This window comes from Oncorhynchus kisutch, linkage group LG20 (genome assembly GCF_002021735.2).
Source record: "Oncorhynchus kisutch isolate 150728-3 linkage group LG20, Okis_V2, whole genome shotgun sequence".
Classification (NCBI taxonomy): domain Eukaryota; kingdom Metazoa; phylum Chordata; class Actinopteri; order Salmoniformes; family Salmonidae; genus Oncorhynchus; species Oncorhynchus kisutch.
Window position 1 is genome coordinate 7,287,499 of NC_034193.2, and position 27,511 is coordinate 7,315,009.

The 27,511-nt window shown below is 47.5% G+C and overlaps 1 protein-coding gene across 1 annotated transcript; it reads left to right on the plus strand.

Moving 5' to 3' along the window:
• The first annotated feature begins 266 nt into the window (after positions 1-266).
• oit3 (oncoprotein induced transcript 3) lies at positions 267-27,324 on the plus strand. The gene is made up of 12 exons (XM_031799987.1): positions 267-543; positions 12,222-12,445; positions 12,963-13,116; positions 14,345-14,455; positions 15,378-15,500; positions 15,887-16,009; positions 16,466-16,626; positions 21,109-21,276; positions 21,844-22,008; positions 23,585-23,676; positions 26,670-26,769; positions 26,890-27,324. The coding sequence occupies exons 1-12, from the start codon at positions 438-440 to the stop codon at positions 27,058-27,060; spliced, it is 1,698 nt and encodes a 565-aa protein (XP_031655847.1). The 5' UTR covers positions 267-437; the 3' UTR covers positions 27,061-27,324.
• Positions 27,325-27,511: the final 187 nt, after the last annotated feature.

Consider the following 27,511-nt stretch of genomic DNA (forward strand, 5'->3'; position numbering starts at 1 on the left):
AGCGAGGACAAGTCCTGAGGACAGGGAGAGAGAATGAAGAAGAGTTGAGAGGTGAGGTGGAGGGAGGTGTGTGTGTGTGTGTGTGTGTGTGTGTGTGTGTGTGTGTGTAATCTAGGGCCGGGCTGGTTCTGTGGATAAGATCGGCCTGTGGAACAATGGGAGGATGGTGCTGTCACTGAACCCATCAGGTCAAGGTGAGACTAATGTACTCTGACACACACCAAACTCCAACCCCCTGGCCAAGCCCTCATTTCTGTACACAGATACACAGATAAGCTGTCTATTAAAGACCCTGTTAACGTTTTTCAAGAAACCTCACACACTCAGAGACACGTTGACGGACACTCAGAGACAGACATACTCGGACACAGACTGAGCTCGGATTCCTATTGTCTACCGGCATAGTCTCGTTTAACAGTCTGATTCCAGGTGCTGAGATGACCCGAGGAGTTGGTAACCGGGGGAAAGTTGAAGTTTACGCGGTAATGATATCGTCCCTGTTAACCGTGCTCCTACAGCACACACCCACTGCGGAAGCCATCGGTGAGTACCACCACGTATACCCGTCTCTAGGTTTCCTTTACGTGTCCATAACACCGACAGCAGGGGGGGAATCAATGTGTCACTGTTACAGCATACTATGGTGCCATTGTAAAAAATACTTATGTTTTCCTCCCGATCTTTCAGTAGAATAATGGCAGGACAACAGTGGACATTATAGTTGTGTACGGGAATCTAGTCGGTCCTCCGTTGATCTTCCTCTGTAACATAGATGTCGTGTGTAGCGTATAGTAAGCCTGAGGAAGTGGAGACTGTGGTTTTTATTTTTATTTTTTTATTTTTTTTAAATGTGTGCATGACTCACACGAGAAAACTTATGCATATTACAACTTGTTGTTTAAACAACAGACTAAATTGTCTTGACAGTCGTTTATTTTTTTTCTGCTGGCGATGGATCTTCGGTCTAAAACACTTTCTTCCTGTCTCTCTCCGTGAGCATGTTTGGATGAGTGCAGGTAATCAAGGCTATATCACAAATGGCACCCTATTCCCTACATAGTGCACAACTTTAGACCAGAGCCCTATGGAACCCTATTCCCTATATAGTGCACTACTTTAGACAAGGACCCCTAGTCTACAGACCATTAGGCTGTGAGAGATTGATACTGTTCAGCTTTAGTATTCTTCTGCTCTGTAGCCAGGACCCACAGTCCTAATGGCCATAGTCATTATTAACTCTGCTCTGTTCTGTAGCCAGGACCCACAGTCCTCTAATGGCCATAGTCATTATTAACTCTGCTCTGTTCTGTAGCCAGGACCCACAGTCCTCTAATGGCCATAGTCATTATTAACTCTGCTCTGTTCTGTAGCCAGGACCCACAGTCCTCTAATGGCCATAGTCATTATTAACTCTGCTCTGTTCTGTAGCCAGGACCCACAGTCCTTTAATGGCCATAGTCATTAACTCTGTTCTGTAGCCAGGACCCACAGTCCTCTAATGGCCATAGTCATTATTAACTCTGCTCTGTTCTGTAGCCAGGACCCACAGTCCTCTAATGGCCATAGTCATTATTAACTCTGCTCTGTTCTGTAGCCAGGACCCACAGTCCTTTAATGGCCATAGTCATTAACTCTGTTCTGTAGCCAGGACCCACAGTCCTCTAATGGCCATAGTCATTAACTCTGTTCTGTAGCCAGGACCCACAGTCCTCTAATGGCCATAGTCATTATTAAATCTGCTCTGTTCTGTAGCCAGGACCCACAGTCCTCTAATGGACATAGTCATTAACTCTGCTCTGTTCTGTAGCCAGGACCCACAGTCCTCTAATGGCCATAGTCATTAACTCTGTTCTGTAGCCAGGACCCACGGTCCTCTAATGGCCATAGTCATTATTAACTCTGCTCTGTTCTGTAGCCAGGACCCACAGTCCTCTAATGGACATAGTCATTAACTCTGTTCTGTAGCCAGGACCCACGGTCCTCTAATGGCCATAGTCATTATTAACTCTGCTCTGTTCTGTAGCCAGGACCCACAGTCCTCTAATGGACATAGTCATTGACTCTGTTCTGTAGCCAGGACCCACAGTCCTCTAATGGCCATAGTCATTAACTCTGCTCTGTTCTGTAGCCAGGACCCACAGTCCTCTAATGGACATAGTCATTAACTCTGTTCTGTAGCCAGGACCCACGGTCCTCTAATGGCCATAGTCATTAACTCTGTTCTGTAGCCAGGACCCACGGTCCTCTAATGGCCATAGTCATTAACTTTGTTCTGTAGCCAGGACCCACAGTCCTCTAATGGACATAGTCATTAACTCTGTTCTGTAGCCAGGACCCACAGTCCTCTAATGGCCATAGTCATTATTAACTCTGCTCTGTTCTGTAGCCAGGACCCACAGTCCTCTAATGGCCATAGTCATTAACTCTGTTCTGTTCTGTAGCCAGGACCCACAGTCCTCTAATGGCCATAGTCATTGACTCTGTTCTGTAGCCAGGACCCACAGTCCTCTAATGGCCATAGTCATTGACTCTGTTCTGTAGCCAGGACCCACAGTCCTCTAATGGCCATAGTCATTGACTCTGTTCTGTAGCCAGGACCCACAGTCCTCTAATGGCCATAGTCATTAACTCTGTTCTGTAGCCAGGACCCACAGTCCTCTAATGGCCATAGTCATTAACTCTGTTCTGTTCTGTAGCCAGGACCCACAGTCCTCTAATGGCCATAGTCATTGACTCTGTTCTGTAGCCAGGACCCACAGTCCTCTAATGGCCATAGTCATTGACTCTGTTCTGTAGCCAGGACCCACAGTCCTCTAATGGCCATAGTCATTGACTCTGTTCTGTAGCCAGGACCCACAGTCCTCTAATGGCCATAGTCATTAACTCTGTTCTGTAGCCAGGACCCACAGTCCTCTAATGGCCATAGTCATTATTAACTCTGCTCTGTTCTGTAGCCAGGACCCACAGTCCTCTAATGGCCATAGTCATTAACTCTGTTCTGTTCTGTAGCCAGGACCCACAGTCCTCTAATGGCCATAGTCATTGACTCTGTTCTGTAGCCAGGACCCACAGTCCTCTAATGGCCATAGTCATTGACTCTGTTCTGTAGCCAGGACCCACAGTCCTCTAATGGCCATAGTCATTAACTCTGTTCTGTAGCCAGGACCCACAGTCCTCTAATGGCCATAGTCATTATTAACTCTGCTCTGTTCTGTAGCCAGGACCCACAGTCCTCTAATGGCCATAGTCATTAACTCTGTTCTGTTCTGTAGCCAGGACCCACAGTCCTCTAATGGCCATAGTCATTGACTCTGTTCTGTTCTGTAGCCAGGACCCACAGTCCTCTAATGGCCATAGTCATTGACTCTGTTCTGTAGCCAGGACCCACAGTCCTCTAATGGCCATAGTCATTGACTCTGTTCTGTAGCCAGGACCCACAGTCCTCTAATGGCCATAGTCATTGACTCTGTTCTGTAGCCAGGACCCACAGTCCTCTAATGGCTATAGTCATTAACTCTGTTCTGTAGCCAGGACCCACGGCCCTCTAATAGTCTTTCATTCAAAAGCTGCTATTAGCATACGCTCTTTGAAAAAAGGTTTCCAAAAAGGTTCTTTGCGGAGGGGGATAGGGTTCTACCAAGAACCGTTTTCATCAAAATAATATTTTGGGAGAAATCAAGGGTTCTTTGTAAGGTAAACGGCTCTACCGTGATGGTTATAGGAGGAGGTGTGATGGTTATAGGAGGTGTGATGGTTATAGGAGGTATGATGGTTATAGGAGGAGGTGGGATGGTTATAGGAGGAGGTGTGATGGTTATAGGAGGAGGTGTGATGGTTATAGGAGGAGGTGTGATGGTTATAGGAGGAGGTGTGATGGTTATAGGAGGAGGTGTGATGGTTATAGGAGGAGGTGTGATGGTTATAGGAGGAGGTGTGATGGATTATAGGAGGAGGTGTGATGGTTATAGGAGGAGGTGTGATGGTTATAGGAGGAGGTGTGATGGATTATAGGAGGAGGTGTGATGGATTATAGGAGGAGGTGTGATGGTTCTCGGAGGATGTGTGATGGTTTTAGGAGGAGGTGTGACAGAAGCACCAGATCATCAGCAAACAGTAGACATTTGACTTCGGATTCTAGTAGGGTGAGGCCGGGTGCTGCAGACTGTTCCAGTACCCTCGCCAATCGATTATTTTTATTTTGTTTATTTATTTAACCAGGAAGGGCTCATTGAGATTTAAAATCTCTTTTTCAAGAGCGTCCTGGCCCGAGATCAGCAGCAACAAGTCATTACAAAAATGACAGACAAACAACATGAAAAACTACAAGTAATCTGGTAAAAACCATAGAATTCACAAGAGTATAACAAAATCAAAAACAGCTATTTAAAAACATTGACAGGTCAGAGAATCAGTCTCAAGATCATTCATCAGTGATTTAAAAACATTGACAGGTCAGGGAATCAGTCTCAAGATCATTCATCTGTGATTTAAAAACATTGACAGGTCGGGGAATCAGTCTCAAGATCATTCATCAGTGATTTAAAAACATTGACAGGTCAGGGAATCAGTCTCAAGATCATTCATCAGTGATTTAAAAACATTGACAGGTCAGGGAATCAGTCTCAAGATCATTCATCAGTGATTTAAAAACATTGACAGGTCAGGGAATCAGTCTCAAGATCATTCATCTGTGATTTGAAAACATTGACAGGTCAGAGAATCAGTCTCAAGATCATTCATCAGTGATTTAAAAACATTGACAGGTCAGGGAATCAGTCTCAAGATCATTCATCAGTGATTTAAAAACATTGACAGGTCAGGGAATCAGTCTCAAGATCATTCATCTGTGATTTGAAAACATTGACAGGTCAGAGAATCAGTCTCAAGATCATTCATCAGTGATTTAAAAACATTGACAGGTCAGGGAATCAGTCTCAAGATCATTCATCTGTGATTTAAAAACATTGACAGGTCGGGGAATCAGTCTCAAGATCATTCATCAGCGAATTAAAAACATTGACAGGTCAGGGAATCAGTCTCAAGATCATTCATCAGTGATTTAAAAACATTGACAGGTCAGGGAATCAGTCTCAAGATCATTCATCAGTGATTTAAAAACATTGACAGGTCAGGGAATCAGTCTCAAGATCATTCATCAGTGATTTAAAAACATTGACAGGTCAGGGAATCAGTCTCAAGATCATTCATCAGTGATTTAAAAACATTGACAGGTCAGGGAATCAGTCTCAAGATCATTCATCAGTGATTTAAAAACATTGACAGGTCAGGGAATCAGTCTCAAGATCATTCATCAGTGATTTAAAAACACCAATTGGGACAAGTTCTTCCAGTTTAAGAGTATTTTGTAAGGCGTTCCAAGACACTGGCGCAGAGTACATAAAAGTCCTTTTACCAAATTCAGTTCGGACATTTGGAGCAGTTAGCAGGATAAAGTCCAGCGAACGAAGAGAGTACCCACCATATTTCTGATCAATAAAAATGCCCAAATAAAAAGGTAGTAAACCCAAAATGGCTTTGTAAATAAAAGTATACCAGTGCCTGAGCCTACGAGTGACTAGAGAAGGCCAGCCAACCCTGGTATACAAAATTCCAAGATATTTATATGAGGTTACAACCTCAATCTCCTTGCCCTAACAGGTAATAATAGGTGAAAGGTTCAGAGGTCTATTTCTTGCTTTAGAAACACCATTCGTTTAGTTTTGTCAGTATTGAGGATAAGCTTCCATTGACACAAGGTATGTTGAACAGTATAAAAAGCAGTTTACAAGTTCTGGAAAGCTTTTGTAAGAGACGAGGCACAACAGTAAATAACAGTATCATCAGCATAAAAATGAAGTTGCGCATTTTGGACATTTTTGTCTAAATCATTTATATAAATAGTGAATAAGAGAGGACCAAGTACAGAGCCTTGGGGCACACCATTACAGACAGACAATTTAACAGACATGAGCCCATCAAATTGAGTGTACTGAGTTCTATCAGACAGATAGTTAGCAAACCATGCAACTGCATGCTCTGAAAGACCTCCACTCGACAATCTCTGGCTTAGTATAGCATGATCAACTGTATCAAAAGCCTTAGAGAGATCAATAAAAAGTGAGACACGGTGCTGTTTTTTGTCAAGGGCTTCAGTGATATCATTTACAACCTTCATGGCTGCTGTAATTGTGCTATGCTTCTTCCTGAAGTCTGATTGGTACATTAATAAGAGAGTTAGTAAATAAAAACTATTTTAGCTGTTGACTCACAAGGGTTTCAAATATTTTCACCAGGGGTGACAGCTTTGAGATTGGCCTATAATTATTTAAAAGAGTTGGATCTCCCCCTTATAAAAGTGGTAGGACAAATGCTGATTTCCAGATCTTTGGAAATTCATTACATTCCAGGGTTAGTGGTTCAGCTATGAAATCAGCTGCCAGATTTAAAAAGCAGGGATCCAAAAGATCATATATATGTTGAAGAGGTTGGGGCTTAAGCTGCATCCCTGTATCACCCCACGGCCCTGTGTGAGAAATTTGTGGGTGTTTTTGCCAATTTTTACAGCACACTTGTTGTTTGTGTACATGGATTTTTTAATGTTGTGTGTTTTTCCCCCAACACCACTTTCCATCAATTTGTATAGCAGACCCTCATGCCAAATTGACTCGAAGGCTTTTTTAAATCAACAAAGCATGAGAAGACTTTGCCTTTGTTTTGGTTTGTTTGTTTGTCAATTAGGGTGTGCAGGGTGAATACGTGGTCTGTCGTACGATAATTTGGTAAAAAGCCAATTTGACATTTGCTCAGTACATTGTTTTTACTGAGGAAATATATGAGTCTGCTGTTAATGATAATGCAGAAGATTTTCCCAAAGGTTGCTGTTGACGCATATCCCACGGTAGTTATTGGGGTAAAATTTGTCTCCACTTTTGTGGATTGGGGTGATAAGTCCTTTTGTTCCAAATATTGGGGAATATGCCAGAGCTGATGATGATGTTAAAGAGTTCTAGTATAGCCAATTGGAATTTGTTGCCTGTATATTTTATAATTTCATTGAGGATACCATCAACACCACAGGCCTTTTTGGGTTGGAGGGTTTTTATTTTGTCCTGTAGTTCATTCAAGGTAATTGGAGAATCCAGTGGGTTCTGGTCGTCTTTAATAGTTGATTCTAAGATCTGTATTTGATCATGTATATGTTTTTGCTCTTTGTTCTTCATTACAGGGCCAAACAGATTAGAGAAGTGGTTTCCCCATACATCTCCATTTTGGATAGATAGTTCGTTGTGTTGTTGTTTGTTTAGTGTTTTCCAATTTTCCCAGAAGTGGTTGGAGTCTATGGATTCTTCAATTACATTGAGCTGATTTCTGACGTGCTGTTCCTTCTTTTTCCGTAGTGTATTTCTGTATTGTTTTAGTGATTCACCATAATGAAGGGGTAGAGTCAGGTATTCTAGCTCTCTATGTTTTTGGTTAGATAGGTTTCTCCATTTCTTTTTAGGTGTTTGCATTCTTCATCAAATAATTTGTCGTTGTTGTTCATTTTCTTCAGTTTTCTTGTTGACATTTTTACATTTGATAGGGAAGCTGAGAGGTCAAATATACTGTTAAGAATTTCTACTGCCATGTTTACACCTTCACTATTACAGTGGAACGTTTTGTCCAGGAAGTTGTCTAAAAGGGATTGAATTTGTTGTTGCCTAATTGTTTTTTGGTAGGTTTCCAAACTGCATTCCTTCCAACTATAGCATTTCATAATGTTACTCAGTTCCTTTGGCTTTGATGCCTCATGATTGAGTATTGCTCTGTTTAAGTAGACTGTGATTTTGCTGTGGTCTGATAGGGGTGTCAGTGTGCTGACTGTGAAAGCTCTGAGAAACTCTGGTTTGAGGTCAGTGATAAAGTAGTCTACAGTACTACTGCCAAGAGATGAGCTGTAGGTGTACCTACCATAGGAGTCCCCTCAAAGCCTACCATTGACTATGTACATACCCAGCGTGCGACAGAGCTGCAGGAGTTGTGACCCGTTTTTGTTGGTTATGTTGTTATAGTTGTACCTAGGGAGGCATATGGGGGAGGGAATGCTGTCACCTCCAGGTAGGTGTTTGTCCCCCTGTGTGCTGAGGGTGTCAGGTTCTTGTCCGGTTCTGGCATTTAGGTCGCCACAGACTAGTACATAATTGATTTCCCCCTCCAGGATGGCGAAGCAATCTTCATTAAAGTATGGGGATTCTAGTTGGGGGAACATAGGTAGCACACAGGAGGACATTTTTCTCTGAGACCATTTCCTTTTGAATTTCTAGTCAAATATAAAATGTTCCTGTTTTGATTAATGTAATAGAGTGAGTTAGTTCTGCTCTATACCAAAGTAGCAAACCCCCTGAGTCCCTTCCCCTTTTCACACCTGATAGTTTGGTGGATGGGACCAGCTCTCTGTAACCTAGAGGGCAACCAGTGGGTCTGTCTCCTCTATACCATGTTTCTTGTAGGATGACAATGTGTGTACTTCTAATTTATTTGGTGAAGTCCAGGTTCCTGCTCTTTAGGCCAAAGGCAGATGACGTCAGGCCTTGGATATTCCAGGATGAGATAGTGAAGGCTTTGTGTTCCATAAAGTGTCCAATGTTGTTGGTCGTGTGGTTTGGCCTCAGGCCAGTAAGTGTGAGCAGAGCCTGCTGAGCATCTGGTACATGGCATTGGCTTGGGCTAGTGTAAGAGTGGGGGTTGGGCCTGTTTGCCCGCTCACTACCTGGGCGTATGTGTGACTTCCATGATGAAGCCCTCTTTGGGGGAATGGGGTGGGCAGGAGGGGCATAGGTCTAATCTGAGGGGGGCCTAAATGGGGTGTGGGCATGGTTGACTTGGGGGGGTGTTGATTGGTTGGGGTGGGGGTGGTGTTGTGGTCTGGATGTAGGTCCTCTCGGCGTGGGTCCTCTATGTGTAGGTCCGGGGGTCCCGCAGGTCTGGGAGAGTGTCTCGATGGTCTGGACGGGGTGTCTATTGATCTGTTGCTCCTGTGTGAAGTGTTGGCTGCGTTTGAGAGTGATGTCCTTTAGGGTCCAGGTGAAGATGGGCCCTGCTGCCTTGTAGAGGTGGACCTGGTCATAGAGGCTGTTCAAGTCCAGGGTGGAGTGGTGTGCCAGGAAAACATTTGGTTTTGAGGCACAGTCACGGGAAACAATTGCGCTTACCCGCTGTATGGTAGCAGGGTGGAGTTAACCCCTTGTGCGCTGGGGAAAGTAGAAGAAGCTTTTTCAAACAATCACTTCCAATCACCACAGTGCTGTGGCCACCATTTTCCTGCTGTGCCCTCAGGTCATTTGTGCCTGTGTGTTTTATTATGTGGCTGGGTGATCCAGCAGTCTGATCCTCTCCTCTAGGGCTCTGTTCTTCTCCTGTTCCTGCTATTTCTCCTGTTGAAGTTGTCTCACCACTGTCCAGAGTGCAGATATGTTTCTCTCCACCTCCAGCTCTCCGGGTCTGGTTAAGAGAGTGTTGTTGTGCTGGAATGTTGTCTGGGTCTGTGCTGACTGAAGTGTAATCACCTGCTGTTCCACCTCTACCTGCCTTACCTCCAGCTGGGTGAATTTGTCCTTCATTTCAATGGGGGAGTGGTAATCTGTGCTGGGAGGTTGACTTTCCGCTTGGGGTGGCTCGTCTGTGAGGTTATATAATGAAGAGCTCTGGTCTGACCCGCTCGGGGTGGGGGGCATCTTTCTCAAGGGAGAGCTTCCCCTGCTGGTTTAATTCTTTGATCAGGTGAAAGTCCAGCTGAGACTGTTTGGGGTTGTTGCCGTGTACCATTACTGTGCCAGACTTATAGAGATTTATATTAGCTGACTCAGAGTCCTCGTTGTCTGGAGTCAAATTGAATTGAGGGCAGTTAATTCAGCAAGTTAACTCAAAACAGTTTGGAGTGGGGGGGCTGTGTGTGTGTGGAGTGGGGGGCTGTGTGTGTGTGGAGTGGGGGTGTGTGTGTGGGTGGGTGGGTGGAGTGGAGTGGAGTGGGGGGTTGTGTGTGTGTGAAGTGGGGGGTTGTGTGTGTGTGAAGTGGGGGGTTGTGTGTGGGTGGAGTGGGGGGTTGTGTGTGTGTGTGTGTCTGTGTGTGTGTGCGTGTGTGTGTGGAGTGGGGGGTTGTGTGTGTGTGTGTGTGTTCATGTTGGTATCCTTGACTTGGTCCTCTACTTCCAGCCAGCTGTGGCCTCCAGTTCTTCCTGTTTGTCTGTTTTGACATCAATCGTTCCTGTGTGAAGGAGTTGACTGCTCTTCTATCTCCTAGCCCTTAGCTCCTAGCCCTTAGTTCCTAGCTCTTAGTTCCTAGCCCTTAGCTCCTAGCCCTGAGCCCCTAGCCCTTAGTTCCTAGCTCTTAGTTCCTAGCTCTTAGTTCCTAGCCCTTAGCTCCTAGCCCTTAGCTCCTAGCCCTTAGCTCCTAGCCCTTAGCTCCTATCTCCTCATTGCTTCCATCCCTATCCCTCACTGGGTTTGAACCAGGGACCTGAACCTACGAGGTCCGGAGTCTGCTGGTTTTCTGTTTTTCCTATATCCTATTCTCTAGCTCCTTGTTCCTATCCCCTAGCTCCCCTATCTCATTTATATCTTATCTCCTATCCCCTAGGTGCTATTCCCAAGTTCATAGTTTCTAGCTCCTATCCCCTAGCTCCTATTCTCTAGCTCATAGTTACTAGCTCCTATCCCCTTGCTCATAGTTTCTAGTTCCTAGATCCTGTTTTCTATCTCCTAGTTCCTAGCTCCTATCCCCTAGCTCCTTTATATCCTATATCCTATCCCCTAGCTCCTATTCCCTTGCTCATAGTTCCTAGCTCCTATCCGCTAGTTCCTAGCTCCTAACTCCTATACACCCTCGCTCCTACAGTGGGTCTTCCGTTAAAAGTTGTGACGTACTGCAGCTTGTAGGGTGCTGCACAATTCTATGGCATGTTATTTAACTGCCAACCATTGTTGCCAGAGCTCAATACTTTTAATTAAAGGAAGGACCACTGTAGCCCCTAACTCTTATAAATCCTATCTCCTATCTCCTAACTCCTAGCTCTTATACAGCCTATCTCCTAACTCCTAACTCCTAGCTCTTATACATCCTATCTCCTAACTCCTAGCTCTTATACATCCTATCTCCTAACTCTTATAAATCCTATCTCCTATCTCCTAACTCATATACATCATATCTCCTAACTCCTAGCTCTTATACATCCTATCTCCTATCTCCTAACTCCTAGCTCTTATACATCCTATCTCCTAACTCTTATAAATCCTATCTCCTAACTCCTAGCTCTTATACATCCTATCTCCTAACTCTTATAAATCCTATCTCCTAACTCCTAGCTCTTATACATCCTATCTCCTAACTCCTAACTCTTATACATCCTATCTCCTAACTCTTATACATCCTATCTCCTAACTCCTAGCTCTTATACATCCTAGCTCTTATACATCCTAACTCCTAGCTCTTATACATCCTATCTCATAACTCCTAGCTCTTATACATCCTATTTCCTATCTCCTAGCTCTTATACAACCTATCTCCTAACTCCTAGCTCTTATACATCCTATCTCCTAGCTCTTATACATCCTATCTCCTAACTCCTATACATCCTATATCCTAACTCCTAGCTCTTATACATCCTATCTCCTAGCTCTTATACATCCTATCTCCTAACTCCTATACATCCTATCTCCTATCTCTTATCCCAGCTGGCTCCTGGTCGTGTTGTTTCTCTCTGTCTCTCTATGCTGTCAATAGAGATGGTTTACAGCCGAAGGGAATTACTCTACAGTCGTTTGTTCCCCTGAGGACAACCATTGATTAACTTGTTCTCTCTCTCTCTCTCTGTCTCTCTGTCTCTCTTTCTCTCTTTCTCTCTTTCTCTTCTCTTCTCTTCTCTTCTCTTCTCTTCTCTTCTTCTCTTCTCTTCTCTTCTCTTCTCTTCTCTTCTCTTCTCTTCTCTTCTCTTCTCTCCACCTCTCTTCTCTCCACCACCTCTCTTCTCTCCTCTTCTCTCCCCCTACCTCTCTTCACTTCTCTTCTCTTCTCTTCACTTCTCTCCACCTCTCTTCTCTCCACCACCTCTCTTCTCTCCTCTTCTCTCCCCCTACCTCTCTTCACTTCTCTTCTCTTCTCTTCACTTCTCTCCACCTCTCTTCTCTCCACCACCTCTCTTCTCTCCTCTTCTCTCCCCCTACCTCTCTTCTCTCCTCTCCTCCAGCTCTGGACCCGTGTTCTGCCTACATCTCTCTGAATGAGCCCTGGCGTAATACAGAGTACCATGTCAACCACTCCTCTGGCAGTGTGCCCCTGTGTGACAGCCGAGTGTCAGGGGAGTGGTACCGCTTCACGGGGATGGCCGGAGACGCCATGCCTACTTTCTGCATCGAAGAGAACCACTGTGGAACCCACGCCCCCATCTGGCTCAATGGGAGCCACCCACAGGTTAGTAGACTAGAGGTTAGAGAGGCGGACCAGCAGATAGAAGGTTGCGGGTTCAAACCCCGTGTGCCGGACGATACAAAAAAATGCTGAACTAAACTGCCAGCCTACCTGCTGTTGTAGCACTTTATGTTCTCTTAATCTAGTGGCTCCACGTGCAATCAACTTCCAACCAAATGAACAGTAACCTATTCCCCTCTCCCCGTCTCCTCCTCTCCCCCTCTCCTCCTCTCCCTGTCTCCTCCTCTCTCCCCTCTCCTCCTTTCTCCTCCTCTCCTCCCCTCTCCCCATCTTCCCCTCTCCCCGTCTCCTCCTCTCCCCGTCTCTCCCGTCTCCCCCTCTCTCCCCTCTCCCCCTCTCTCCCCTCTCCCCCTCTCTCCTCCTCTCCTCTCTCCCCTCTCCTCGTCTCCCTGTCTCCTCCTCTCCCCCCTCTCCTCCTCTCCCCCTCTCCTCTTCTCCCCCTCTCCCCATCTCCCTCTCTCCTCCTCTCTCCCTCTTCCCCTCTCCCCCTCTCCCCCAGCCCCAGGATGGTATCATGACCCTTCCTGTGTGTGCCAGCTTCAATAGTAACTGTTGCCAGTGGAATGCCAGTGTTGATGTGAAGGCCTGTACAGGAGGATACTACGTCTACCGTCTGCCCAGACCGTCTGTCTGCTTCCATGTCTACTGTGGACGTACGTCTGTCTGTTTCTGTCTGTCTGTCTGTTTGTTTCTGTCTGTCTGTTTCTGTCTGTCTGTTTGTTTCTGTCTGTCTGTTTCTGTCTGTCTGTTTGTTTCTGTCTGTCTGTTTCTGTCTGTCTGTTTGTTTCTGTCTGTCTGTTTGTTTCTGTCTGTTTGTTTCTGTCTGTCTGTCTGTCTGTCTGTCTGTCTGTCTGTCTGTCTGTCTGTCTGTCTGTCTGTCTGTCTGTCTGTCTGTCTGTCTGTTTCTGTCTGTCTGTTTGTTTCTGTCTGTCTGTCTGTCTGTTTCTGTCTGTCTGTCTGTCAGTCTGTTTCTGTCTGTCTGTCTGTCTGTCTGTCTGTCTGTCTCTGTCTGTTTCTGTCTGTCTGTCTGTCTCTGTCTGTGTCTGTCTGTCTGTCAGTCTGTTTCTGTCTGTCTGTCTCTGTCTGTTTCTGTCTGTCTGTCTGTCTGTCTGTCTGTCTGTCTGTCTGTCTGTCTGTATGGTTTATGAATGTGGTATGAAGTTCCCAACATGTTACCATGTTTATTTGTTTCTCTGTGTAGATGTGGTAGACCTCACCTACCTCTACATGTTCTGTGTGTCCTGTGGTAGACCTTACCTCCCTCTACATGTCCTGTGGTAGACCTCACCTACCTCTACATGTTCTGTATGTTCTGTGGTAAATCTCACCTCCCTCTACATGTTCTGTGGTAAACCTCACCTCCCTCTACATGTTCTGTATGTTCTGTGGTAAATCTCACCTCCCTCTACATGTTCTGTGGTAAACCTCACCTCCCTCTACATGTTCTGTGGTAAACCTCATCTCCCTCTACATGTTCTGTGGTAAACCTCACCTCCCTCTACATGTTCTTTGTGTCCTGTGGTAGACCTTACCTCCCTCTACATGTCCTGTGGTAAATCTCACCTCCCTCTACATGTTCTGTATGTTCTGTGGTAAACCTCACCTCCCCCTACATGTTCTGTGGTAAACCTCACCTCCCTCTACATGTTCTGTGGTAAACCTCACCTCCCTCTACATGTTCTGTGGTAAACCTCACCTCCCTCTACATGTTCTGTGGTAAACCTCACCTCCCTCTACATGTTCTGTGGTAAACCTCACCTCCCTCTACATGTTCTGTGGTAAACCTCACCTCCCTCTACATGTTCTGTGGTAAATCTCACCTCCCTCTACATGTTCTGTGGTAAACCTCACCTCCCTCTACATGTTCTTTGTGTCCTGTAGATTTCTATGACATATGTGATGAGGTGGAGTGCAGTGGACCTCAGTGTCCGGAGTCGGACTGTCGCTGTGCTGCTGGAACCACCCTGGGACCAGATAGACAGACATGTCTCGGTGAGAGGGGGATGGAGGGGTGGTGGGGGAGGGAGAGAGAGGGGGTAGGTGGGTGGTGGGAGAGGGAGAGGGGGAGAGAGAGATGGGGGATGGATGGTGGGGGAGGGAAGGAGAGAGGGGGAGAGAGAGGGGGGTAGGTGGTGTGTGGGGGAGGGAGAGGGGGAGAGAGGGGGGGGGAGAGGGAGGTGGGTGGGGGGAGGTGGGTGGGGGGAGTGAGAGGGGTGGGTGGGTGGGTGGTGGGAGGTGAGGAGAGAGAGAGAGATTGACTGAATGTGCTGAATCATTCATTCACAAGGAGAGGAGGAGACATATGCCAGCCAGCCAGAGATGGGTGTGTGGGTGGCGGGAGGGAGGGAACCTTCACTACATCCTAGTCTAATGGTGGGTGACAAGCGTGCTATGAAAACCCTGATAGCTTGAGAACTGTTATTATCATACTATCCACCTATCAACCAAATCACTCTCCCTACTACGCTGAGGATTTCTCTCTCTCTCTGTCTCTCTCTCTGTCTGTCTCTGTCTCTCTGTCTCTCTCTCTTTCTCTCTCTCTCTTTCTCTCTCTCTCTCTCTCTTTCTCTCTTTCTCTGTCTCTCTCTGTCTCTCTCTCTCTCTCTCTCTCTCTCTCTCTCTCTCTCTCTTTCTCTCTCTCTTCCTCTTTCTCTCTCTCTCTTTCTCTCTTTCTCTCTCTCTGTCTCTCCGTCTCTGTCTCTCTCTCTCTCTGTCTCTCTGTCTCTCTCTCTCTGTCTCTCTCTCTCTCGCTCTCTCTGTCTCTCTCTCTGTCTCTCTCTCTTTCTCTCTTTCTGTCTCTCTCTCTCTCTCTCTACCTCTCTACCTCCCCTATCAAAATCAAAAAATGTTGTCCTGTGACCTCTCCTCACTGCTGTGTCTGTCTGTGTGTGTCTGCTCACTGACTCCTCTCCAGATGTGAATGAGTGTGAGCAGGGGAACGGAGGTTGTAAGGAGGTATGTGTGAACACCAAGGGGTCCAGACAGTGTGAGTGTGGACCAGGCAGGGTACTGGAGGAGGATGGACGCAACTGCAAAGGTAGAGTCAAACCACCATGTGGGTGGAAAGTTACAGTAGCATAATGTACTACAGTACCCATAATGTTCTGTGTGTAATATCTGGGACACAGTAGGGTTCAAATAGCATTCGTTATCTTTCACTATATTGAGAACCATTGGAATAGTTCCAAAAGTGCAAACTCCTCCTCCTAAAGAGTTATCCCCCCTCCTCGTCCTTTATACCTCCTTCTCCCCTCCTCTTCCTCCCCTTCCTCCTCTCGCCCTATTCTTTCCCCCCTCCCCCTCCTCCTCTTCCTCCCCTCCCCTTCCCTTCCCCTCCCCTCCCCTCCCCTCCCCTCCCCTCCCCTCCCCTCCCCTTCCTCTCCTCCTCTCCCTCCTCCTCTATCTCCTCTCCTCTTTCTGTAGAGATAGCAGGGTGCTACAACAACAACGGAGGCTGTAGCCATGGTTGCTCTGTACTACAGGACTCCTATCACTGTCACTGTCCCCGAGGACTGGAGCTGGGGGATGACAAACGCACATGCCAGGGTGAGACCAGAGAGTGTGTGTGATGTGGCAGGGTGTGTGTGTGTGTTTGGTCGTATCTTCCAGTCCCTGTGCAGTTAACTGTACTCATGAAACTCTTCACCTGTATGGTCATGTGTCGTGTGGCAGCAGCTCCATACAGGACCTAGTAAGGGACCTGGAACTCATCCTGTCCAACCCATGTTTAACACATTCTACTGTGTGTGTGTGTCTGTGTGTGTGTGCGGTGTGTGGTGTGTGTCTGTGTCTGTGTCTGTGTGTGGTGTGTGGTGTGTGTCTGTGTCTGTGTGTGTGTGTGGGTGTGTGTGTGTCTCTGTGTGTGTGCACGTGTGTGTGTGTGTCTCTGTGTGTGTCTCTGTGTGCGTGTGTGTCTCTGTGTGTGTGTGTGTCTCTGTGTGTGTGTGTGTCTCTGTGTGCGTGTGTGTGTGTGTGTCTCTGTGTGTGTGCGTGTGTGTCCAGTCCCGGTGCAGTGTAGCAGCAGCTCCATTAAGGTGTCGGTTCTAAGGGACCTGGTGGGGGGCCTGGAACTCTCCCTGTCCAACTCGTCATGCCGCGGCGTCTCCAACGGAACACACATCAATCTCAGCTTCAGCCTCAAGACCTGTGGAACAGTAGTGGAGGTATGACTAGACCCCTAGCCCCTAGAATCTAGCCCCTAGCCTAGAATCTAGAATCTAGCCCCTACCCTAGCCCCTAGAATCTAGCCCCTACCCTAGCCCGTAGAATATAGCCCCTACCCTAGCCCCTAGAATCTAGCACCTACCCTAGCCCCTAGAATCTAGCCCCTACCCTAGCCCTTAGAATCTAGCCCCTATCCTAGCCCTTAGAATCTAGCCCCTTCCCTGGCCCCTATTCTAGCCCCTCACTAGCCCCTAGAATCTAGCCCCTAGCCCTTAGAATCTAGCCCCTACCCTAGCCCCTAGAATCTAGCCTCTGCCCTAGCCCCTATCCTAGCCCCTAGAATCTAGCCCCTACCCTAGCCCCTAGAATCTAGCCCCTACCCTAGCCCCTAGAATCTAGCCCCTAGCCTAGAAGCTAGCCCCTACCCTAGCCTATACACTAGACCGTAGCCTCTAGAATCTAGCCCTTACCCTAGCCTATACACGAGGCCCTAGCCCCTAGAATCTAGCCCTTACCCTAGCCTAGCCCCTAGAATCTAGCCCCTACCCTAGCCCCTAGAATCTAGCCTTGACACTAGCCCCAAGCCCCTACACCTTAGCCCCTAGCCCATATTTATTTTTTATTTTATTTCACCTTTATTTAACCAGGTAGGTCGGTTGAGGACAAGTTCTCATTTACAACTGCGACCTGGCCAAGATAAAGCAAAGCAGTGCGACAGAAACAACAACAACACAGAGTTACACATGGAATAAACAAGCGTACAGTCAATAACACCATAGAAAAAAAGAAAGTCTATATACAGTGTGTGCAAATGGCGTGAGGAGGTAAGGCAATAAATAGACCATAGTAGCAGAGTGATTACAATTTAGCAGATTAACACTGGAGTGATAGATGAGCAGATGATGATGATCAGATGATGGTGTGTAAGTAGTGATACTGGTGTGCAGCAAAGTAAATAAGAACAATATGGGGATGAGGTAGGTAGATTGGGTGGGCTATTTACCGATGGACTATGTCCAGCTGCAGCGATCGGTTAGCTGCTCAGATAGCTGATGTTTAAAGTTAGGGAAATATAAGTCTCCAGCTCCAGCGATTTTTACAATTCGTTCCAGTCACTGGCAGCAGAGAACTGGAAGGAAAGGTGGCCAAAGGAGGTGTTGGATTTGGGGATGACCAGTGAGATATACCGGCTGGAGCGCGTGCTACGGGTGGGTGTTGCTACGGTGACCAGTGAGCTGAGATAAGGCGGAGCTGCTTTACCTAGCATAGACTTACAGATGACCTGGAGCCAGTGGGTCTAGCGGCGAATATGTAGCGAGGGCCAGCCGACTAGAGCATACAGGTCGCAGTGGTGGGTGGTATAAGGTGCTTTGGTAACAAAACGGATGGCGCTGTGATAGACTGCATCCAATTTGCTGAGTAGAGTATTAGAATCTATTTTGTAGATGACATCGCCGAAGTCGAGGATCGGTAGGATAGTCAGTTTTACTAGGGTAAGTTTGGCGGCATGAGTGAAGGAGGCTTTGTTGCGAAATAGAAAGCCGATTCTAGATTTGATTTTGGATTGGAGATGTTTGATATGAGTCTGAAAGGAGAGTTTACAGTCTAGCCAGACACCTAGGTATTTGTAGTTGTCCACGTATTCTAGGTCAGAACCGTCCAGTAGTGATGCTAGTCGGGCGGGCAGGTGCGGGCAGCGAATGGTTGAAAATGCATGCATTTGGTTTTGCTAGCGTTTAAGAGCAGTTGGAGGCCACAGAAGGAGTGTTATATGGCATTGAAGCTCGTTTGGAGGTTAGTTAACACTGTGTCCACAGAAGGGCCAGATGTATACAGAATGGTGTCGTCTGCATCGAGGTGGATCAGAGACTCACCAGCAGCAAGAGCGACATCATTGATGTATATAAAGAAAAGACTCGGCCCGAGAATTGAACCCTGTGGCACCCCCATAGAGAATGCCAGAGGTCAGGACAACAGGCCCTCCGATTTTACACACTGAACTCTGAGAAGTTGTTGGTGAATCAAGTGAGGCAGTCATATGAGAAACCAAGGCTATTGATTCTGCCGATAAGAATAAGGTGATTGACAGAGTCAAAAGCCTTGGCCAGGTTGATGAATAGGCTGTACAGTACTGTCTTTTATCGATGGCGGTTATGATATTGTTTAGTACCTTGAGCGTGGCTGTTGTGCACCCGTGACCGGCTCGGAAACTAGAGTGCACAGCGGAGAAGGTACGGTGGGATTCGAAACGGTCAGTGAGCTGTTTATTAACTTGGCTTTCGAAGACTTTAGATAGGCAGGGCAGGATGGATACAGGTCTGAGTCTAGAGTGTCACCCCCTTTGAAGAGGGGGATGACCGTGGCAGCTTTCCAACCTTTGGGGATCTCGGACGATACGAAAGAGAGGTTGAACAAGCTGTTAATGGGGGTTGCAACAATGGCGGCGGATTGTTTTAGAAAGAGAGGGTCCAGATTGTCTAGCCCAGCTGATTTGTACGGGTCCAGGTTTTTCAGCTCTTTCAGAACATCTGCGATCTGGATTTGTGTGAAGGAGAAGCTGGGGAGGCTCGGGCAAGTAGCTGAGAGGGGTACGGAGCTGTTGGCCAGGGTTGGGGTAGCCAGGAGGAAAGCATGGCCAGCCGTAGAGAAATGCATACACCCTATCCCCTACACCGTAGCCTTTAAACCCAAGCATCTACACCTTAGCCTTTACACCCTAGCGCCTTCACCCTAGCCTAGATCCTAGCCCCTACACCCTAGCCTCTGGTCCCTACACCCTAGCCTACACCCTAGCCTCTACACCCTAGCCCCTACACGCTAGCCTCTACACCCTTGCCCCTACACCCTAGCCCCTACACCCTAGCCCCTAACCCTAGCCTAGACCCAAGCCTCTACACCCTAGCCCCTAACCTTTACACCCTAGCCCCTAACACCCTAGCCTACACCCTAGCATCTACACCCTAGCCCCTAGCCTAGCCTCTAGCCTTTACACCCTAGCCCCTAACCCTTACACCCTAGCCCCTAGCCCTTACACCCTAGCCTAGACCCTAGCCTTTACACCCTAGTTTAGACCCTAGCCCCTACATCCTAGCTTCGACCCTAGCCCTTACACCACTAGCTTACACCCTAGCCCCTAGCCTATACACCCTAGCCTAGCCCCTATCCCTTATACCCTAGCCCCTTCACCCTATCTTAGACACGAGCCCTATCCCCTACACCCTAGCCCCATGCCTAGACCCTAGCCCCTACATCCTACACACTAGCCCTTACACCCTACCCCCTACACCCTAGCCCCTACATCCTATATCCTAGCCCCTACATCCTACACCCTAGCCCCTACATCCTACACCCTAGCCCCTACATCCTAGACCCTAGCCCCTACATCCTAGACCCTAGCCCCTACATCCTAGCCCCTACATCCTAGACCCTAGTCCCTACATCCTAGACCCTAGCCCCTACATCCTAGACCCTAGACCCTACATCCTAGACCCTAGCTCCTACATCCTAGACCCTAGCCCCTACATCCGAGCCCCTACATCCTAGACCCTAGCCCCTACATCCTAGCCCCTACATCCTAGACCCTAGCCCCTACATCCTAGACCCTACATCCTAGACCCTAGCTCCTACATCCTAGACCCTAGCCCCTACATCCTAGACCCTACATCCTAGACCCTAGCCCTTACACAGGTTCAGCTTCAGGACCTGCGGCCCTCTAGTGGAGGACCTACCTTCTTTGTGTCGCCTTCCACTCTGGATGAATTAGTCTTGACTGATTCTACAGTCCAGTACCCGGAGGTTGTCAGTCGTATTTCAGAGCTGACAGGGGACCGGAACCAATGGACCACAGACGGAGTTACTTGTATTGTTTTCATGACATCATGTAGTGTCATTGGGAAACGGCACTACTGGAGTGAAAGACAAGCAGTAAGAAAGGTAAACTCGGATTTGATTTACGGCCTTAAAATGTTGGATGTTGATTCCATCAAATGTATTTTTTAAAGCCCTTCTTACATCAACAGTTGTCTCAAAGTGCTTATACAGAAACCCAGTCTAAAACCCCAAACAGCAAACAATGCAGGTGTAGCAGCACGGTGGCTAGGAAAAACTACCTAGAAAGGCAGGGAACCTAGGAAGAAACTTGGAGAGGAGCCAGGCTCCGAGGGGTGGCCAGTCCTCTTCTGGCTGTGCCGGTGGAAATTAAGAGTACAGGCATTTAGGCCAGATCGTTCTTCAAAATGTTAAAATGTTCATAGATGACCAGCACATGGTCATTTAAGCCAAATCGTTTTTCAAGACATTCAAACGTTCATAGATGACCAGCACATGGTCATTTAAGGCCAGACTGTTCTTCAAGACTTTCAACCGTTCATAGATGACCAGCAGGGTCAAACTAGTAATCACAGTGGTTATACATGTTTTGGGTGCAATAGTTCACCTCCTCAGGAGTAAACGATTGGTTGATTGATTCATTCCCATCCCAGGTGACAGACGACAAGATAGTGGGTACCAATTTAGTGACAGGTCTTCCAAAGTCCAGCCCAGGACCGTGGTCCGGTAGTAACCGGGATATGATTGTCAGGACCTCCAAACTGCTGCTACCTGTCACCTGTGAATTCCCACGACACTACGAGGTCTCCGACGGTTACCAGGTAAGAGGGTGATTGAATGCTTCTTTTTAGTACTTCCTCTTACTTCCTCTTATTTCAAAATAAAAGTCCAACATTCAAAATAAAAGTCCAACATTCAAAATAAAAGTCCAACATTCAAAATAAAAGTCCAACATTCAAAAGAAAAGTCCAACATTCAAAATAAAAGTCCAACATTCAAAATAAAAGTCCAACATTCAAAATAAAAGTCCAACATTCAAAATAAAAGTCCAACATTCAAAAGAAAAGTCCAACATTCAAAAGAAAAGTCCAACATTCAAAAGAAAAGTCCAACATTCAAAATAAAAGTCCAACATTCAAAATAAAAGTCCAACATACAAAATATGGAATAAAACTATTGGTTTTCCTTTAAATGATGTTTGGAAACCCACCTTTTAACTTGCTATTTTATTCAGCAATTTAATTATCATTATCCCTTTTTCATTGTTTGATTTGTTTGATTTGATCTATTTCGTTCTGTTTTTTTATAAAGGTTGCTTGAGCAACTTTAAATTGCATTTTTAAATTAAGTTGGTGTAATTTAATTTCTCTCGCTCTCTCTCATCCCAGGCCAGTCTCCGTAGCTCCGCCCTAGAGCTAGCAGGCCACTCCCAGGGCCTGTTCCCCTTCTCTCTGGAGCTGTTTAAGAGTGCTGAGTTCTCTGAGCCCTACCGGGCTCCACCCCAACTACGCCTCCACGACTCACTGTTCTTCGGGGTGGAACCCAGGGAGAAGGTACTGTACTGAATCCCAAATGGCACCCTATGTAGTGCACTACTGTTAACCAAAGTCCTACACTCTTAGAAAAAATAGGTTAAATCTAGAAACTAAAAGGGTTCATGGGCTGTCCCCATAGGAAAACCCTTTCAAGAACCCTTTTTGGTTCCAGATAGAACCCTTTAGAACTCCTTTTGGATTTTCTTTTTTTCTAAGAGTGTATATAGTGCACTATATAGGGAATAGGGTGCCATAGGACTCTGGTCTAAAGTAGTGCACTATATAGGGAATAGGGTGCCATAGGACTCTGGTCTAAAGTAGTGCACTATATAGGGAACAGGGTGCCATAGGGCTCTGGTCTAAAGTAGTGCACTATATAGGGAATAGGGCTCTGGTCTAAAGTAGTGCACTATATAGGGAATAGGGTGCCATAGGACTCTGGTCTAAAGTAGTGCACTATATAGGGAATAGGGTGCCATAGGGCTCTGGTCTAAAGTAGTGCACTATATAGGGAATAGGGTGCCATAGGGCTCTGGTCTAAAGTAGTGCACTATATAGGGAATAGGGTGCCATAGGGCTCTGGTCTAAAGTAGTGCACTATATAGGGAATAGGGTGCCATAGGGCTCTGGTCTAAAGTAGTGCACTATATAGGGAATAGGGTGCCATAGGGCTCTGGTCTAAAGTAGTGCACTATATAGGGAATAGGGTGCCATAGGGCTCTGGTCTAAAGTAGTGCACTATATAGGGAATAGGGTGCCATAGGGCTCTGGTCTAAAGTAGTGCACTATATAGGGAATAGGGTGCCATAGGGCTCTGGTCTAAAGTAGTGCACTATATAGGGAATAGGGTGCCATAGGGCTCTGGTCTAAAGTAGTGCACTATATAGGGAATAGGGTGCCATAGGACTCTGGTCTAAAGTAGTGCACTATATAGGGAATAGGGTGCCATAGGGCTCTGGTCTAAAGTAGTGCACTATATAGGGAATAGGGTGCCATAGGGCTCTGGTCTAAAGTAGTGCACTATATAGGGAATAGGCTGCCATAGGACTCTGGTCTAAAGTAGTGCACTATATAGGGAATAGGGTGCCATAGGGCTCTGGTCTAAAGTAGTGCACTATATAGGGAATAGGGTGCCATAGGGCTCTGGTCTAAAGTAGTGCACTATATAGGGAATAGGGTGCCATAGGACTCTGGTCTAAAGTAGTGCACTATATAGGGAATAGGGTGCCATAAGACTCTGGTCTAAAGTAGTGCACTATATAGGGAACAGGGTGCCATAGGGCTCTGGTCTAAAGTAGTGCACTATATAGGGAATAGGGCTCTGGTCTAAAGTAGTGCACTATATAGGGAATAGGGTGTCATTTGGGACTTAACCAGTGTGACCACATGTCTGTTGTCTCCATATCACGGATCAATAAAGATCTTGTTTTGTTAGCTTGTGGATCATACTTTGTTGACTGATACATTTATTTGACCATTTAAGATTTCCATTTGGGTGAGGATTTTAATAAGCTCTTTTATGCGTCAAATTTTGTATGTTGTACTTTACTTTAAGTTTACTTTACAAATTTGACTTGTGCTTGACTTACTATAGGTGGAGGGTTTGTCAGCTCTGGTGGAGAGCTGCTTTGCTACCCCCAGCGCCAAGGCAGACCAGGCTCTCAAATACTACCTCATCAAAGACGGGTGGGTACTACACTACCATGTACATTATATACTGTATCAGCATGACGGGAGGACGAGACTGGGGACAGTGGTGTTTACTCCAAAGTCAATGGATCAATCCTGCCGACAAAAATACAACTGGTTACGACAGACAGACAGACAGAGCAGGGTGTCTGTCTATCAGGACTATCTATAAAATGTTTCCAACAAAACACTTCTCCTCCATACTTCACAGAGATTGCATCCCAAATGGCACCGTATTCCCTATATAGTGCACTACTTTAGACCAGAGCCCTATGGCATCCTATTCCCTATATAGTGCACTACTTTAGATCAGAGCCATATTCCCTATATAGTGCACTACTTTAGACCAGGGCCCTATTCCCTATATAGTGCACTACTTTAGACCAGGGCCCTAATCCCTATATAGTGCACTACTTTAGACCAGGGCCCATAGGGAATAGGGTGCCATTTGGGCTGTTAAGAGAAGATCATGATTGGCTGACAAAGTGAGGTCACTCACTAGCTATGTCCTTACAAACAGTCCCCCTGCATCCCAAATGGCTTCCTATTCATTCTATAGTGCACTACTTTAGACCAGGGCCCATAGGGAATAGGGTGCCATTTATAAAGGCATAAAGGCAGCTATAGCTAACAGTGACGGAGTAGCTTGTTAAGACAGGGTATGGATCAGTGGGTATTGTGTTAAAACAGGGTATGGGTCAGTGGGTATTGTGTTAAAACAGGGTATGGATCAGTGGGTATTGTGTTAAAACAGGGTATGGGTCAGTGGGTATTGTGTTAAAACAGGGTATGGATCAGTGGGTATTGTCTTAAAACAGGGTATGGATCAGTGGGTATTGTGTTAAAACAGGGTATGGGTCAGTGGGTATTGTGTTAAAACAGGGTATGGGTCAGTGGGTATTGTGTTAAGACGGAGTAGCTTGTTAAAACAGGGTATGGATCAGTGGGTATTGTGTTAAGATGGAGTAGCTTGTTAAAACTGGGTATGGATCAGTGGGTATTGTGTTAAAACAGGGTATGGATCAGTGGGTATTGTGTTAAAACAGGGTATGGGTCAGTGGGTATTGTGTTAAAACAGGGTATGGGTCAGTGGGTATTGTGTTAAGACGGAGTAGCTTGTTAAAACAGGGTATGGATCAGTGGGTATTGTGTTAAGATGGAGTAGCTTGTTAAAACAGGGTATGGATCAGTGGGTATTGTGTTAAAACAGGGTATGGGTCAGTGGGTATTGTGTGAAAACAGGGTATGGGTCAGTGGGTATTGTGTTAAAACAGGGTATGGGTCAGTGGGTATTGTGTTAAAACAGGGTATGGGTCAGTGGGTATTGTGTTAAAACAGGGTATGGATCAGTGGGTATTGTGTTAAAACAGGGTATGGGTCAGTGGGTATTGTGTTAAAACAGGGTATGGGTCAGTGGGTATTGTGTTAAAACAGGGTATGGGTCAGTGGGTATTGTGTTAAGACGGAGTAGCTTGTTAAAACAGGGTATGGGTTGTCAGCATAACTATAATCTCCTCCTATAATATCCTGCCCTCATTGTGCCCCTCTCCTCCTCCCCTTCTCTTCTTCTCTCCCCACCTCCCCTACTCCTCTTCTCTCCCCACTTCCCCTGCTCTCTCCCTCCTCCCCTACTCCTCTTCTCTCCCCACTTCCCCTCCTCTCTCCCTCCTCCCCTTCTCTCCCTACTTCCCCTCCTCCCCTACTCCTCTTCTCTCCACACACCCCTCCTCTCTCTCTCCTCTCCACCTCATCTTCCCTCCTCCTCTTCTCCCCCCTCCTATCCCTCCTCCTCTTCTCTCTCCCCCCCTCCTATCCCTCCTCCTCTTCTCCCCCCTCCTCCTCTTCTCTCCCCCCTCCTATCCCTCCTCCTCTTCTCTCCCCTCCTATCCCTCCTCCTCTTCTCTCCCCTCCTCTCTCCCTCCTCCCCTTCCCCTCTTCACTCCCCTCCACTCTCCCTCCCCTCCTCCCCTCCACTCTCCCTCCTCCCCTTCCCCTCCTCGCCTCTCTCCCCCTCCCCCTCCTCCCTTTCTCCTCTCCCTCCTCCCCCTCCTCTCTCACTCCTCCCCTTCCCCTCTTCTCTCCCTCCACTCTCCCTCCTCCCCTTCCCCTCCTCCCCTCCTCTCTCCCTCCTCCCCTCTCTCCACTACTCCTCTTCTCTCCTCCACTTCTCTCCCCTCCTCTCTCGCTCCTCCCCTCTCTCCCCTACTCCTCTTCTCTCCTCCTCTTCTCCCCTACTCCTCTTCTCCCCTACTCCTCTTCTCTCCTCCTCTTCTCTCCCCTCCTCTCTCGCTCCTCCCCTCTCTCCCCTACTCCTCCTCTTCTCTCCCCTCCTCTCTCGCTCCTCCCCTCTCTCCCCTACTCCTCTTCTCCTCTCCTCCTCTTCTCTCCGCTCCTCCCCTCTCTCCCCTACTCCTCTCTCCCTCCTCCTCTTCTCTCCTCCTCTTCTCTTCTCTCCCCTCCTTTCTCGCTCCTCCCCTCTCTCCCCTACTCCTCTTTTCTCCTCCTCTTCTCTCCCCTCTTCTCTCGCTCCTCCCCTCTCTCCCCTACTCCTCTCTCCCTCCTCCTCTTCTCTCCCCTCCTCTCTCGCTCCTCCCCTCTCTCCCCTACTCCTCTTCTCTCCTCCTCTTCTCTCCCCTCCACTCTCGCTCCTCCCCTCTCTCCCCTACTCCTCTTCTCTCCTCCTCTTCTCTCCCCTCCACTCTCGCTCCTCCCCTCTCTCCCCTACTCCTCTTCTCTCCTCCTCTTCTCTCACCTCCTCTCTCGCTCCTCCCCTCTCTCCCCTACTCCTCTTCTCTCCCCCTCCTCTCTCGCTCCCCCCCTCTCTCCCCTACTCCTCTTCTCTCCCCTCCTCTCTCGCTCCTCCCCTCTCTCCCCTACTCCTCTTCTCTCCCCTCTTCTCTCCCTCCTCCCCTCTCTCCCCTACTCCTCTTCTCTCCCTCCTCCCCTACTCCTCTTCTCTCCTCCTCTCTAACTCTATAATGTGTGTTTAGGTGTATCTCAGATGAAATGGTACGTCAGTACTCTGCTAAGGACCAGCTATCCAAACACTACCAGGTTCCTGTCTTCAAGTTTGTTGGCAAGGACAACAAGGTCAGTAAGAACAGACACCCCGGGAGCCAGCTGGCCAGTTCAGTATGTGTGTGTCTGATGTGTGTCTATGTTCTGTATCTACGTGCGTATCCACGTGTCTATCTGCGTGTGTGTCAACAGGAGGTGTTCCTGCACTGTCGTGTGTTGGTGTGTGGGGCAGGAGACTCCCGCTGTTCTCAGGGCTGTAGAGGGCGTCTGCGTCGGGAACTGTGGAGGACTGAGGAGGAACAGGAGGACAGGGACCAGCATCACGTGCTGAGTGGAGGACCCATACGCATCTTGCCAGACTGAGACATCAGACCGCCGTGGCACCTCCATACCACCTTCAGGTCATCTCACCACTGCACCACTGCAAACATAGAAATAGATGTAATAGATATAGAGATATTGTAGGAGCATGATCAGCATTGTCTCCTGAGTGGAGGACCCATACACATTCTGCCAGACTGAGACATCAGACAACCACCACCACCACCAGGCCACCACCACCACTAGGCCACCACCATCACCACCAGGCCACCACCACCACCACCACCAGGCCACCACCAGGCCACCAGACCACCACCACCAGGCCACCATCACCACCACCACCAGACCACCACCACCACCACCAGACCACCACCACCACCAGGCCACCGCCACCACCACCACCACCACCACCACCAGGCCACCACCAGCACCACTACAAGGCCACCAGCACCAGGCCACCACCACCAGCACCAGGCCAACACCACCAGATCAC